A 15,039-nucleotide genomic window follows, 5' to 3' on the forward strand; every position below is an offset into this window, starting at 1 on the left:
TCGCTGTAAAGTAATATAATTTTTTTCTCTGCCAAACAAACGTTGTTTGCAGACAGCGTCTGCATTTCAAAGGCCAGACGATATAGAAATGACAGGTCCTGTCTATCGTTAATTAATATTTTCATTTTATTTCAAGTCCAATTTTACGAATAAATGTCACATGTTTGAATTGATTTGATTTAAACCAAAGGTATCGCGAAAATTGTAACAATTGATGTAAATTTCATAGTGCGCCAGTCCCCGGACCAAGGAGGCCTCGCGCCGCGTCCACAGCAACCGCACATTAGCCCAACTGATATCCTTTCTGATTGTCAGTACCATTGTTATGCAGATTCAAGTTATCATGGTGAGTTCTTACCATTATGAGTCGACACATCTTCAGAACACTTTCAGTTTATCTGTGTCTACAAGCAAAGTTCTTTAATTGATGTAAAGTCGTAAAGTAAAAAATCTATAATCTCGATATGCTAGAGGAAAATACTAAAACTGTATACATATGTATTTTGAACATTGTCTTATCAATTTCCAGGCAATCGACGCGACCATTCGCCACAACATACAGCTGTACACAGCGCAGGAAGTTTATTGCACCCATGATCTTAACGAGGTGATTAAATCTGTGCCATTTTGTAATAATACAAATTTATCAATAGCCTTGGGGAATATGAAAACAGAATATCGTTTACAGTATGTTCGTTGACTAAACTCACCTTAAACTACAGCTACTACCTTTTCACTTTTACTAGAAATTTCATAGTTTCTTTTTTTTTAATTTTATACATATCTGTAAATTTCTCAGTAACAATATATGCAATCGAAATCTTTTTTTTTTCTTCTGTTTGTAGTACTACCTACAGTTGACCCTGATAGCGATGTTCGTGTGTGCCGTGCACCAAATCCTGATCACCATGGTGAAGACCATCCTCCTGGTGGTCACCTGCTTCACTTATGTCGCCATCACGGTGCACCAACATATCTACTTCGAAGGCAACTACCTCAACTACCAGTAAGTCATTGCCACAGTGTTTAAGTGATCTGTGATATACTCTTTTATTTTATAATAAACATTGATGATTAACTTAACAGAAACAAATGCAACGTCGACTGGAACCAGCAATGGATAAACATCGTGACAGCTATTGGAGCAACGGTCGCTCTCTTGCTTCACTCTCAGCAAACGGAAAGCACCTACCGCCTCGACTTCATCTGGAAACTACAAGCCAATGGTAATTAGATATACTCTTTAGTTACAAGTACACAAAAAGCTAAATGCTTTGGCAATGAGTGGTTCTTAAAGTGCGTCCGCGTTGTTAAACAATTCAAGACCGCAATTTATTGTCCCTAATTTACAATTTATCACGCAAATCGTAGAGGTATGATTTCTCTCATAATAATATTATGTATATTTTTCGGTGTTACAGAGGAAAAGGAAGATATGGAACACCTGGAGGCGTACAACCGCAAGTTGTTGGCAAACATCTTGCCCGAGCATGTTGCCCAGCACTTCCTGTGCAGCGACAAGAACATCGATGTAAGTAATTAGTGGGCGCACGGGTGTAACCACGGTTAGTGGTTGGAAATCTGTTATTAAAGATAGCTGTTATTAACAGTACATGTTTAATTTTGCTAGGAATTGTATCACGAGCAGTGCGAGTCAGTGTGCGTTATGTTCGCTTCGATCCCGAACTTTTCTGAATTCTACGTGGAGCTCGAGGGCAACAACGAAGGCGTAGAATGTCTTCGTCTCCTGAACGAGATCATCGCCGACTTTGACGAGATTCTAGCCGAGGAACGCTTCAGATACATCGAGAAGATCAAAAGTACCGGCGCAACTTACATGGCCGCCTCAGGTATTGTAATACAAATAAATAGAATTTCAGAAAAACCACTAATTGTATTTTGAAGTCTTAAATTTCCTTAATAATTCAAATATCTGTGAAGACCGTACACCAAAAACGATGTACATACGCAAAATACAGTGAAGATTATTAAGCACCCTTAAGCAAAATTTCAATTGGAAAATTATTAAATGTCATTTTTCCGGTGATCAGGTCTGACGGCAGCCACCTGCGACCTAGTCGGCTACAAGCACGTGACTGCGATGGCTGACTACGCGCTGCGCCTCCGCGACCAACTGCAGTACGTCAACGAGCATTCTTTCAACAGCTTCCGCATCCGGATAGGTAAGATTGCACTTATATGTAATAATAATATGGATAGAAACATTGTTGCTATGCGATATCTATAAGCCATTGCGAATTGCGAATGTGGTAAAATTCTCTGCCGCTACTGAAAATTTTCTTGACTTTTAAAATTGTTTGAAAATGTGTTAAGCAAGTGTAGTCAGCCCTACACTGATGTTGTTATTGTTGAACAGGCATCAACATCGGGGCCGTAGTGGCTGGGGTAATTGGAGCGCGCAAGCCGCAATACGACATCTGGGGCAATGCCGTCAACGTCGCCTCTCGAATGGACTCCACCGGGATACCAGATCACATACAGGTGAGTTTCGTCTACAAAATCTGTGATATTTACCAACCTGTGATCTTTTGCGATCTGATTTGATCTATCTTATCTTAAGCTATCAACCTATTGTTTCTTAATATTTGTATCTTTTTTCACAGGTCTGTTATATGCTTTGCGTATTATGTTTGCGTGCTTAATATTGCGAATACGTAGTCAATGTAACTTGCACTCGCTTGTGCTAAGCGCATCTTCTTAATCGTCGTCACAATCGCGAATGTTTGATAAACTATTTACATTGTGTTGTTAGCAAATAAACAATTTAAACAATTAATTCATAAAACTTAAGCTTAGTCGGTTGTAGCTCTGTCCAAGTTGCCGTTATATGTTTCCTGACGTAAGCCAAGATACAACCGGCTTAGCTTTCAATTTATTTATGGATTTTATTTAATCATGCATAAAATAATTTGTTCTGTTTGAGGCAAATCGCTATTTTGGGATCGTAGGTAACGCAAGAGGTTTATGACATTCTGTCTACCCGCGGCTACCGCCTGCGCTGCCGCGGCAACGTCGACGTCAAGGGCAAAGGCAACATGGTCACTTTCTTCCTAGAGGGGATCGGTGACACGATCGCACCAACCATCTCTGATCTCTACTCGGTGAGTGTCATAATATAATACATAATGTATACTAGTTTTACTGTTACTATTTAACTAACAGTTTTGCGAGCGTGTAAAGAAACAACTCATACTGAGTTATAATATTACCCATGAAAGAATTAGTTTTTGACTAAGACATATAATACTTTTTTTTTAGAATCCAATACCATCAACTTCGTCTGATCGCAACGGCGGGAGTGGTGCCGGCGCAGTGGTGGCGCGCTGCGAGCCACGCCGCGCCGAGCTCGACACTCTCTCTGAAGACTGCACCGACGAGGACGGTGGGCCCTCGCCTCGAGCGTCCATCCCGCGAGGTCAATATACTGAAGCACTGCTACAAATTTAATGTGGATATATCAACGTTATAAAGTTTTATTTTTTCTATTTTTTTCCTTTTTGTTTTTCTACGGTAGTCGTCGTAAATAGTCTACAAAACTAGGTTTCGTAGACGATTTATTGAACAAGTAAATATAGGCATAAGAAATATAGGGATCCCACATAACGGATTATGTGGGATTCTCTCCCCTAAACGGGAGCATACCCACTAAACGCGGTTACCTCATAGCCTTGCGCTGAATACATTGGGCGGCTATATGAACATAATGCAAGTAAATATTTACAGACAACGCAGACGGGTCATCGAGCTTGCAGCTGTCTTACGATGAATCGTCGTCCCGGGAGAGCATGGCGAGCGCGGTGCGCGCGCGCGTGCAACAGCGTCTGCAGCGACCGCTCTCCCTCGTGGACGAGCCCAGCCTGCCCGCACTCCTCTCCATCATCAAATCAAAGGCATACTCAACGGAATTCGACAGCGCTTTCTTCCAGGACGAAACGACCCATGAAAATTCACCACTCGCCCAAATCAAAAAGCGAGTTTCGGAATCTGAAAACATTGACAAAGTCGAGATAATAGTTGGTAGGCAAGGGCCGCGCCGCGTGGTCAGCATGGCTGATGTTGTCTTTAAGAGGCATCGTCCGACAACGAACGCCGCTCCGGTCAACATCATTGAGAATCCAATGAATGCACTGTAAATATATCGGTTAATGTTTTCTTTCTAGCAATCTCTAATGTTAAAATCGAACAACCTTATCTTTAACAATATATGTATTGTAAATAGGTTAATGCTAAACTAATGTATATACATCATTGACTGACTTCCCACTTAACATCAGGTCGGATTGCGGTCAAGCATTGGTTTATTTATTGTAAAAAAAAAATAGATATAAATAAACCAGTTTTTGACTGTTTATTCATTTTTAAAATTGTAATCGAAAATATCACGGCTTTAACTTAATGAATTTATTTATGTAATTCAAAATCGGCTTCGAATTTAGCCGAACTTGACGTTTTATAAAGACTGAATTTATACAATGAAATTAAAACTAAACTACGTTTCGACGAAACATGACTTACTCTTATCGAATTTATGACATGTAACTTGTATATAATGAATATTGGATGAAAGGTTTGTTGTATTGTAAAGTTAATATGAGGGTAATAAAAATAGTCAAGGATTATACGTAAATTGTGTGGGGCAATTTCGGTTGCTATTTGTAAATAATTTTATTTTAAGTAGATTTCTACTATTAGAAGCCTATTTCTTGATATCATTAGAGTAAACGGAACATGAATATATGTGTTGCCATATGGTATATAACTTCAGCTATGGTTTCAAGTTTTTTCGTAATTAAATTAAAAAACTAAAAAAAAAAGTTTCCGGTTTCTTGATTTTATGTGAACTTGAAACCATCTGTATCAGTGTTAACGCCTCAATCTACAATAGAAGCTACGTTTTTCTTTTCTTTACATTTTACATTCACCCCGACTGGACCTAGGCTTACTTATTTTATTAGGTTTAGTAATATTATTAAACAATTTTATTGATTTATCTGATATTTTATACTTTTTATATTATTTGGTCAGTAATTTGAAAATGTTCTTATTTATTATGTAATGTAATTTAGCTCACAAATTCAGCTATAAAAGGAGAAAATCTCAATGTCCCTTTCTCATTAGATTTTATGATATTTCGCAATTTTGTAAATAGCTTACTTTTTTAAATATCTGTATTTAATATAATGCCATATTTCTACTAAACTTTAATATTGCAATATAAAATGCATTGTAGTTTTAACGACATTAATAGATTTAATCCATAATATAAATACTATAGTTATGTAAATATTTCTATCTTACCAGATTTATTTTCATCCTAAATTTTAGATTTTTCTCTGATGATTCAAATATTTGGCATGATTTTTTGACTATAAATACTAGCGTATATTTCAACTGGTAAAACGAAAAAAAAATTATTTAAAACTATTTTCCTTGTCTTAAAAGTTTCGATTATAATCTGTTAGCGTAACATAATTGTTGCTAAATACGGGTACTTAAAATGTGCTACTACCAAAATTATAACCAAATAATTATTAATACTGATAATACGTATACGATTTAATATTAGAAAAAAAAATAGTTTGATAGTTTTAGATTAAGGTGTTACGTTATATAAATTTTAAGATCAAATAAGTAATAATTAACAGCGTATGTGTCAACGTCACCGAACGATTGTGACTTATTTTATCCGGTAGAAATATTATAAACTGTCTGCAAGAAAAGTATGAACCGAACGATTTTATATATAATAACCTTCTCTCTATTTACAATTAAAATTATTGTCTTTCATTTGCAATTAAGTCGTGAACTAACAACACACAATGTACATATGATTTTATAAACTGTTTACAATCGGTCGGTGACTTAAACATAAAGGCGATTGGACCGATGTTTGACACGTTTTAACTCAGCACAAACAACTTTTAGAAATTGTATTATAACCTTTAAAGAGCACTAGTACACAAGTATCAATCAGCATCGGTCCAATATTGCGTATTCCCAAACGTTTCCCGTGCAAACGCACCTTTACATATAATTATTGCAACTCATACATTTTTAGAAGTTTAAAATATTTATCACCCGGTTATAAAAAATTTATCAGTTATCGTCACTGGGAATACGTCCAGAAATAATTACTAACAAATGTAAAGTTCTTACTTTGTTAGTGCGTTAAAAGGACAGGCGCCCACTTAATGAATAGCGGATTTTGTCGCGTGTCTCAAGAACTCAAGTATTTAACAAAATGACGAAAGACGATAGGAACATCTTGTCAACGCTGGCGGAGGTCCTACGTGTTTTTGCATTTCTTAAATGCTATAAGTATCATATCCCATAGCAAAATTATTATTTTTACCTTCGTTTTTCGCACGGTCCGTTAACCGGGCGCCTGACAATGTAATACTTTCGTTACAGAGAACGGACTAATAATTAATCTTTGCGTTTGTACAGAATTTATGCATTTATTTAGTATAACAAATTTATTAAATATTATATTTTACGATCGATCAAAATTATTGTATTGGACAGTAATCCATGTCCTTATAATATTTTCGTTTAATGGCGAACAGTTTTCTCGAAGACATTTGAAGTGTGGAAATTAAGTAGGATTGATGTCGCAATTATGATAATTGTATACGCAGAGAATGTAAACACGAGGAGGTATGTAGTTTGTAGGTAGGATTAATCATTATAACTATTTGCTTACTTATTGATTTGCTTAGGTTTTAGATGTATTATGTTACTTTGTTTTTAAAGGACAAAGTAATGACGTACTAATAAGTGTCGTTATAATTAAAGGACAGGTATAAAACTGTCTTCTAGTATGCGTCAAGGCACAATAAAGGCAGAGACACACTAGTGTGCGGCGTCTTTTGCTGAAATAAGAAACAATATTATTGATTGTCATGTTATAACTCATTCCTAGGTACCGCTTTCATAGCATTTTGCAAACCATAAAACATACAAAAGTGGTAATATCGCTCTACATGAGACGAGAGACGAAATATATAACATTTGTGTGTTCCTGCCCTAAGTGACGTGTGAACAACAACTTGGGTGCATCAAATGCAACATTTCCCACTGACGCAGTTTCCTTAGATATTATTATATATACACAAAATGTTATCTTTGAATATTGTTTGGACTGTGATCTATTTTACGAAATTTTTTATTTTAAATTTGTTAACGTATTCCAAATTATTTAGTGAGTTTTTTATTAAATTTTTATCATTGGCTATAAGTGTATAAGATACATCCATTTCTATGTCTATTTACCTAACTCGATGTGATCTTTCATATTTTTTAGGTTATAAAATTTAGGAGCTTATATTACCCCAGGTAGTGTTTACTTCGAATAGATCAAATAAGTATTTTTCGATGTTTCTATATAATGTAATACAAAAATATCCTATTGCATTTTTCACTCCAATTGAGCAAAAATTATCCCGCCTGGCAGTTATTGTTCCTGTAATATTAAGCCGCTTGTATATAATGTTTTGCATATAAAAATATTTAATTCGCGAATTACGATAATATTTATAATTTTACTTCTTACTGTTTATTATATCAATGTACGTAGTTGTTGTACCAATATATACTCATGTAATTTGTCTTCGTTTTGATAGGATTCTGATCAATGAACTGCAGATTCTATAATTCGGTGTTACGTTGATAAAGTCTCACGTGACCCTTGTGCTCCCAATAGTGATGGAGGTTATACGAATCCGTTCTGACCGTTTCAACTGTTTCTGCACTAAATTACTGAAAATTGTATTATAAAACTCAAAGAATAATAACACTCTGCCATTTATAATAGTTTATTAATTGTTATTAACACTACACGCGTGAGACTTTGAGAGTAAATTAGAATTTTATTTCCTGTAGAACATATACCATACAAAACACTTAATGTATTTACAATACAAAATTATCATAACCTTTATTTTAACTCAAAATTGACACAGTCCTATCAAAATATATCATAAATTTAAAATTAGATTAACCTTTTTAAATATTATCTCGTAAAATAAGATAAGTATTCGTATTAATATATCTTTTTATTTAACGAAATAATCAAAGTTCTATCTGAAGGCATTTAGTCAATCATTTTGTGCCTGCTATTTATGAAAAATCGAATGAAATGTTTTTTAAAAAACGTCGTATAGATAAGTCTATATTCAGTGCAGATTTTATTTCTAATACTGGCAGGATGTTTATTAATTTAGACATTAAAACCCCTCACTATTATGACAAAAATACTTTCTATGCGCTCGGAAAAGTTAAAAATGCCAAACCTTATTTTCCTGATTTTGCACAAAATGATTGACATTGTTCCATTTTTGAAATTGTGGGTTTATTCTACACATTTACCTCATTATAATTTTAAAATAACATTTAAATTTTAATTCAGTGTTTAATATAATATCAGGGAATTGCATAACTGTCCACAACACAACACTAAATGAAACCAGCGTTCATTGTAACAACATACCGTACAATGTACCGTTAACATCTTTAAAGACAAAATAATATATATAAACATAATGCCAATAATTTCGATAACAAAGATATAACATTTTTAAGTAAAGAATACTTTGATATCAAAATGTTGTCAACACCTTACGAATGACATAGGAACGTTACAAGTTACGACGTTTGCTTTACCTAATATTAAATCATTACTATTAAAATTCAATTAAGTGAACGTTTAATTTCGATGGCATTTATTTAGAAAGTTGTTAAGTTTTTATCTCATCTTCTGTTGAATCTACGATTCTATGAACTATTAATATATGAATGTTAACTTTAGATTATTGCGAATATATAGGCTAAGTCTTCTTCGTATAAGTGTATAATTATAAGACAATGATTGTTATAATTCTGTGCTCCGCTTTTGTGTCGAATGAACCGCTAAACAGTTTAGCTGTGATTTCATAACCTCCAGCACACTGCCGCGAAAGTGTACCAGAAGTGAAGCGAATTGTGTTTGTTCCAGCGAACGAAATGAAACCGGATGTCTCCGCCTTAAACTCTGCATTCCACTTTTGCTATTTTTATTTTTAGTCGACTTCGAAAAGAAGGAGATTATTCGCTTTATGTTTCGCTTCGGTTCCGGTTCGCTATTACTGTAGTGTGCATAAGGTGTTATAGTGATACTGTTGCAGAGTAATACGGATGTTAAATTACATTTCATGATATATTACGTGTAAAGTAAAATGTGCGAGAAAGAGAGGCAGATAATGGGTCTAAAAGTCATCGCTGATTAGAAACATCTAAAACCCTCACCATATCATACTGGCCTTGACTGAGAGGACAAGGTGTGCTCGGGTTACGGTTAGCACTAATAAATAACCAACGACACAATAGATCCTCAACTAAAGACTAAAGACATCAGTAATCACAACTTTGTTCTGGTGGTTATTTTTTATGTGTGAATAAGTCTCAATTTAACATTGTAAACCAAACTGTATAAAACATAACATCATTATTGTCTTCGATAAAACAGTAATAAGACATATGTTTTAAACGGAGATTTTTGTTTCAGAAACCCACGGTAGATGACTTAATAAATGCCATTCTATACATACCTTGTGTACACCGTATTACTCTGTCCTCAGTAGTTTACTTGTGGTTGCCAATGTCGAAACAGTTATAAAATATATGTAGTCGTCTCTCTTTATTCATCATTCTATAAATAATACAGAATAAACATGTCTAATCTTACAAAGCAATCATAGTAGCATGAAATGTGTTCATACAACTGTTTCGACATTGGATTTTCACTAGAATACTATTATTGAAATCAACATTGAGCTGTTTTCCTTCGCATAAAGGGCCTAACTACTAGAATTAGTTTTTTTGTCTATCCTTAAGATTTAATTGTAATTGTAGTACTTCCATCTCACTGGCGCATTTCTTCCCCTAGTTATAAACGTGCACTTTTTTTTGTATAGGGGAAAATCTTTAAAAGAACCCTGCTTGAAGGAGACATAATCCCTACTTACTAAAAAGGTGTTCCTCTCGAATACGATCAATTTTGAGAAAAGCAAAATTAACCGATCATCAAAGTAACCGCTATAGCTTTCATCGTTATTTTCTAAACATTTTTGTACTATCAGTGTATACCTAATTGTTCTATTACGCTGATAGCACTAAACAGGTTTTTTAATAAAAAGCCTTTAACATTAAATGCTAGTAATGTTATCAAAGTAATTCTGAGATTGTTTATATCTTCATCTTATGTAAAATGTAAAATGCACCAGTGAGATGAAAGAACCATGCAATACATTATATTATTCATAAAACTTTGACTGTTTAAGTTAATTTCAAGTTTAATGCTATTTTTAAGTAACGTTTAGTTATAACCAAGAACAAATTTATGTTCATATAATGTAACATTACGATCTGTTAATCAGTATCAGATTTGTGGTCTCTTCTATGTAACTATTTCCACTTAGCGACAAGTCGCGTACGACTGCCCACACGCAACCGCCATTTGTGAACGCCTTATAGTCGCGTGTTCCACTTCCACTGACGCGCCCGCGACAGCTGTACAAAAAACAAGTAAAACTAGGTTCGCGCGATTAGTGGCTAAGTTGAAATAGGCCTTGAAATTCACAATAACCAAGTATTCGAAACGAGTTAGCTGCAATGTCACGGTAGCACACCGCGGCTTTGCTAATGCTAGGTAAGGAAGGCAAGTATGGTATATGTCGCCTAAAAATCGTAAACGACACCAATTTTTATTTCGATAAGACGCCATCCACTATATTCCTTCATAGAAAAGGACAATCAAAAAAGTGTCATAACTTTACAAACTTACAACTTTACAAGTGTCTGAAGAAGTCAAATTAATTTCAAGGACTGATAACCTTAGAGTAAAATAAGCAGTGATTACCTTTAAAAGCTCACAAATTATGTTATCACTGTAATCTTGAGACAACAGCTGTTAGTTGTGGCTGTATTGACACTTCTATTAACACATATTGTCATCTTTTCTAATTAATCCCATACGCAAATTTCATAGTCATTCGTTAAGTCAAATTAAAAATGGAGGTTGTGCATGATTTGCAGGTGATATATACACTAAAGACGTTTGTTACAGTTCAAAAAATAAAGACCCAATGTAAATAAATATTCAGTGAAACGCCTATGTTGTTTGCATACACAAGGGCTTACTGTAAGAGTTTGTCTCGATTTTATATAACATACTTTGTTTTGAATATCATATATTTCATTATTCAAACTTTCGTGTGATATATCATTAACTAAAATAGGAAACGACTAAAACACTCGGCACCGACTAGTTTCGAGCCCATCGAGGGCCGTTCATCAGGGTGAGTGGGACTGGTATTATTTCGCGAATGCGGCTCGTCGCTCACTGCGCGCCTACGCTCTTAGGGCGCGTCTTGAGGGGGCGGAGGCGCGAGGTGCACCGGCGTCTTTGAAGAGGTTGATACCAAAGCGTCATTGGTGATGTTGTTCAAGTTTCCAGTCCCACTCACCCTGATGAAGGGCCCTCGATGGGCTCGAAACTAGTCGGTGCCGACACCGGACAACTGAACGTGAGTTTTTTAGCCGTTTCCTATTATAGTTAATCATATAATATATGAATATATAATAATATGAACATATATTTCAAATATGAACATGCGTAAATGGTTTTAAAAGCAGTATTTTTACTTCAATCAAAAAGGTGTGTTAAAACAGATTTTATGCGAAGTTCGACTGAAGATTGCTGCGTTTCGATTCTTGGTTGTTAACATTGTAATATTTTTTTTTTCTATCTTACTCATAATAAATAATGTTCTATGTAGTAACCAAGACTTTCTTTTTTTTATTTTAATATTTGATGCCCTGACCCTGATGCTTGTCTATCCGTCTAGAAATGTGTATGATTTTGGCACTTGTGGTTTTTCGCAAGAAAATCGCCGCCATCTTATTGTGCAAGTGAGTGAGTGAGACATAGTAATTTATTCGAGAGTGAGCGATACATATATTTTTCCTACCAAGAAGTTATCCAAATTCTGGAAAAATAGTAGTCTGTAGGCACAAGGTCTGGTGAGAGGGTTCCCTTGCAAACTCAGACCCAGACTCTGTTCAATATGATCTATTATCATACAGGTCCCACCACTCTTGCAATGCTTTAAATGTTTTAAATTCAATCATTCAGCCGAAATTTGTAATAACAAGTAGAAATGTTCGATTTGTGCCGATGAAAATCTCTTGAAACATTGTGACAATCCTAATTCAATTAAATTGTATTAACTGTGGCGGGCCACATTTTGCTATTTCTTGTGCATGCCCCATTAAAATTAAAAATATATCTGAAAAGAGAAACAAAATTACCTATGCTGAAGTAAGACTGTGACCTATGACAAAGAATTTCTGGCATTCAGTAGTAAGAAAGATATAATCTCAAGAGTAATAATGTAAATGTTGTAAATAAACCTAATATTAAGTCACACAATTTATCTCCTTGATGTATATCCAATGATACAAAAAATTAGCTAGAAAAGATTACAAATAATAATGTCATATTAAATAAATGCTAAATGCTATAGTAAAATCTTTACTTCATTTAACTAATTCTAACAATGAAGCTATAACATTGAATAAAATAAGAGGTTTTTCTTTCCAATCTAATTTTATATGGATTTAAATGAATTTAATATATATCAGACTAAGAATTATATTTCAATAGCACAATTTAACATCCAGAGTGTTAACAACAAAAAACATCTGTTAATTTTCTTTTGGAAAATGACATTTGTTTATTAAATGAAACCTTGATAAAAAATAATGGTAACATCAATGTCTCAGGTTATGATATTACAAGACAGGATGGCCCCAATGGCTAAGGTGGAGTTGCAATCTTGATTATAAATACATTTAAAATCGGATAATTATCCCTTATCACAATTTTTTACAAACAACAGCAATCATTATTAAAACAAGTGTAGGCAATTTATCTATATTGTGTGCATACAGCCCTCCCAAGGGTGAACCTTTTAAAAAGATTAAAGCAAATTATTAATGATTCGCCCAACCAGTCAGGCTCTCAGGTGATCTTAATGCGCATCATGTTGCATTTGGATGCTTGTCAAATAATTCTAGAGGAAATGATGTATATAACTTGTTAGACAATTGCGATCTTTGAATCTTTAATACTGGATTACCCACAACTGTTGGTTCTATTCACCATAATTCTCCGGCCATTGACATAATATATAAGTCCCACTGTAGCTACTCTTTGCGAGTTGAAGGTTCACAGTGACGCTATGGGCAGTTATTATTATCCAACAATAATTAATATTCAGACTTCCATAGAAAAATATATGATAGGTTTTCCTTCTGAGCGCTTCATGTAAAATCTTGCTAATTGGATAAAATTTTTATCTGAAAGTGAAAAAACATTTGATAACGTAAATCTTGAATTGGGCAATTCTCTTAATATTTATAACAGTTTTTTGTGACATACTCAATAAACTTAAACAGGAATGTATTCCTAAACTTATCATTAAAAATCATACAAAACTAAAAAGCCAGTCGGCTTTTTAATTTGGTGTGATAATGAATGACATGTGATAATGAGTGATACAACCATCAATGTGCAAAGAAGCATTAAGAAACTATAGGCTTATTCCTATAATTCAAAATTACACCATGTACAAAACGATTGATACAGTAAAGAAGAAATTAATTAGTGAAAAAAGAAATTACAATGGAAGTTATGTGAATCTTTTAATTTTTACACACCTGTGAGCATTATTTAGAACTATATCCGTAAATTCAAACGCGCAACACACAGAAAAGCCCCAAAAAATTATGAATGGATTCCTTCATTTCTTGATAAATATGCACCAATCTCTCCACCTGAAAAACATGTGGATACAGGTAAATTAAATTGTTTATTTCAATCACCGGGTAACAATAACAGTGTCTTTCTTTCTGAACCATTTACAATGAATGAATTTAAAGTAGCTCTCAAATCTAGGAAAAATACTACACCCGGTCTGGATGACAATACTTATAAATTAATTACCAATCTTCATTTTAAAGCACAAAATGTTTATTGAAAGTATATAATATTTTATGGTTATCCATAAGATGCCATCCGTGAAAGTTGAAAAACACAATGTGTTATTTCAATAATTAAACCAGATAAACCTGAAGGCGACTGTAACTCTTACAGACCTTATATCACTGTCATCTTGTGTAGGTAAATTAATTGAATGTTAAAACTAAGATTGGATTATTACAGTGAAAAAAATAATATTTTACCTGAACAGCAGTTTGGTTTCCGACAAGGCTGAAATGCTGTAGAAAGCTTAATTCATCAGACATTAAACAATCATTTCATAGTTGAACGCTTATTATTATCGGCTGAAGTGATGTATATCTGTGACCATAATAATATTAGACTACCGAACGATTTGAGTACAATGTTAAAGATTCCTATGTTATCCAAACCACTGTTCAAATTTATTTCTAGGACTAAGAACTAAGAATATTTTGTATTTAGTTAGTTATATTTTATGTTATTTTTTATTTCGATGTTTACATTTGTAATTTCAAGACAGGCTAAACGACACCGATATCCAATGCCTTGATAAATTAAAAAAAAAGACAGTTAAGTCATGTCAAGCAAATGTACAATATGGGTATGTTCCGATATGCACCGCGACCACTGTACAGTGTGACGTCAATTCAGTATACTGTGAAGCCGTTCTTTATACTCAGTTATACTGGTTACGATTTAAAACGGAACGCAATCCCGTATACTGTCAGCCGCATTTTTTGACGCAGCATTCAAATGAGTGTATTCAAGTTTTCTAGTACATTAAAAAAACTGTTTTGGAGTACTGTGTAATTAAAAATATTTGAATTAATATTAATTGTAAATTGAATTTATAATATAAAAGTAAGTACTTTTTCATAAAAAAGAATATGTTTTTCATTATCAACACAGTCTAATAAGGTTAATTTTTGCAATTCTTCCATTGTTTTATTGTTTTATTT

General features: G+C 33.9%; 1 protein-coding gene and 1 long non-coding RNA gene across 2 annotated transcripts in view; one reads left to right on the plus strand and one right to left on the minus strand.

Moving 5' to 3' along the window:
* The window catches only part of LOC106715905 (adenylate cyclase type 6), a 73,831-nt gene extending 69,540 nt beyond the window's left edge, over positions 1-4,291 (plus strand). The window contains exons 19-29 of the mRNA XM_014509271.2: positions 230-346; positions 530-607; positions 846-1,006; positions 1,087-1,226; positions 1,422-1,531; positions 1,631-1,850; positions 2,052-2,183; positions 2,378-2,502; positions 2,970-3,122; positions 3,280-3,436; positions 3,745-4,291. Coding sequence (XP_014364757.2) covers positions 230-346; positions 530-607; positions 846-1,006; positions 1,087-1,226; positions 1,422-1,531; positions 1,631-1,850; positions 2,052-2,183; positions 2,378-2,502; positions 2,970-3,122; positions 3,280-3,436; positions 3,745-4,154 — 1,803 coding nt within the window. The 3' untranslated portion in view covers positions 4,155-4,291. The remainder of the gene's footprint in view (positions 1-229; positions 347-529; positions 608-845; positions 1,007-1,086; positions 1,227-1,421; positions 1,532-1,630; positions 1,851-2,051; positions 2,184-2,377; positions 2,503-2,969; positions 3,123-3,279; positions 3,437-3,744) is intronic.
* Positions 4,292-13,301: 9,010 nt separating this feature from the next.
* LOC106715947 lies at positions 13,302-14,535 on the minus strand. The gene is made up of 3 exons (XR_006756767.1): positions 14,302-14,535; positions 13,777-13,893; positions 13,302-13,416 (listed from the first exon to the last, which is right to left on the minus strand). It is a non-coding gene; the product is annotated as an uncharacterized LOC106715947 (long non-coding RNA).
* Positions 14,536-15,039: the final 504 nt, after the last annotated feature.

Source organism: Papilio machaon, chromosome Z (assembly GCF_912999745.1).
Source record: "Papilio machaon chromosome Z, ilPapMach1.1, whole genome shotgun sequence".
NCBI classification, from domain to species: Eukaryota; Metazoa; Arthropoda; class Insecta; order Lepidoptera; family Papilionidae; genus Papilio; species Papilio machaon.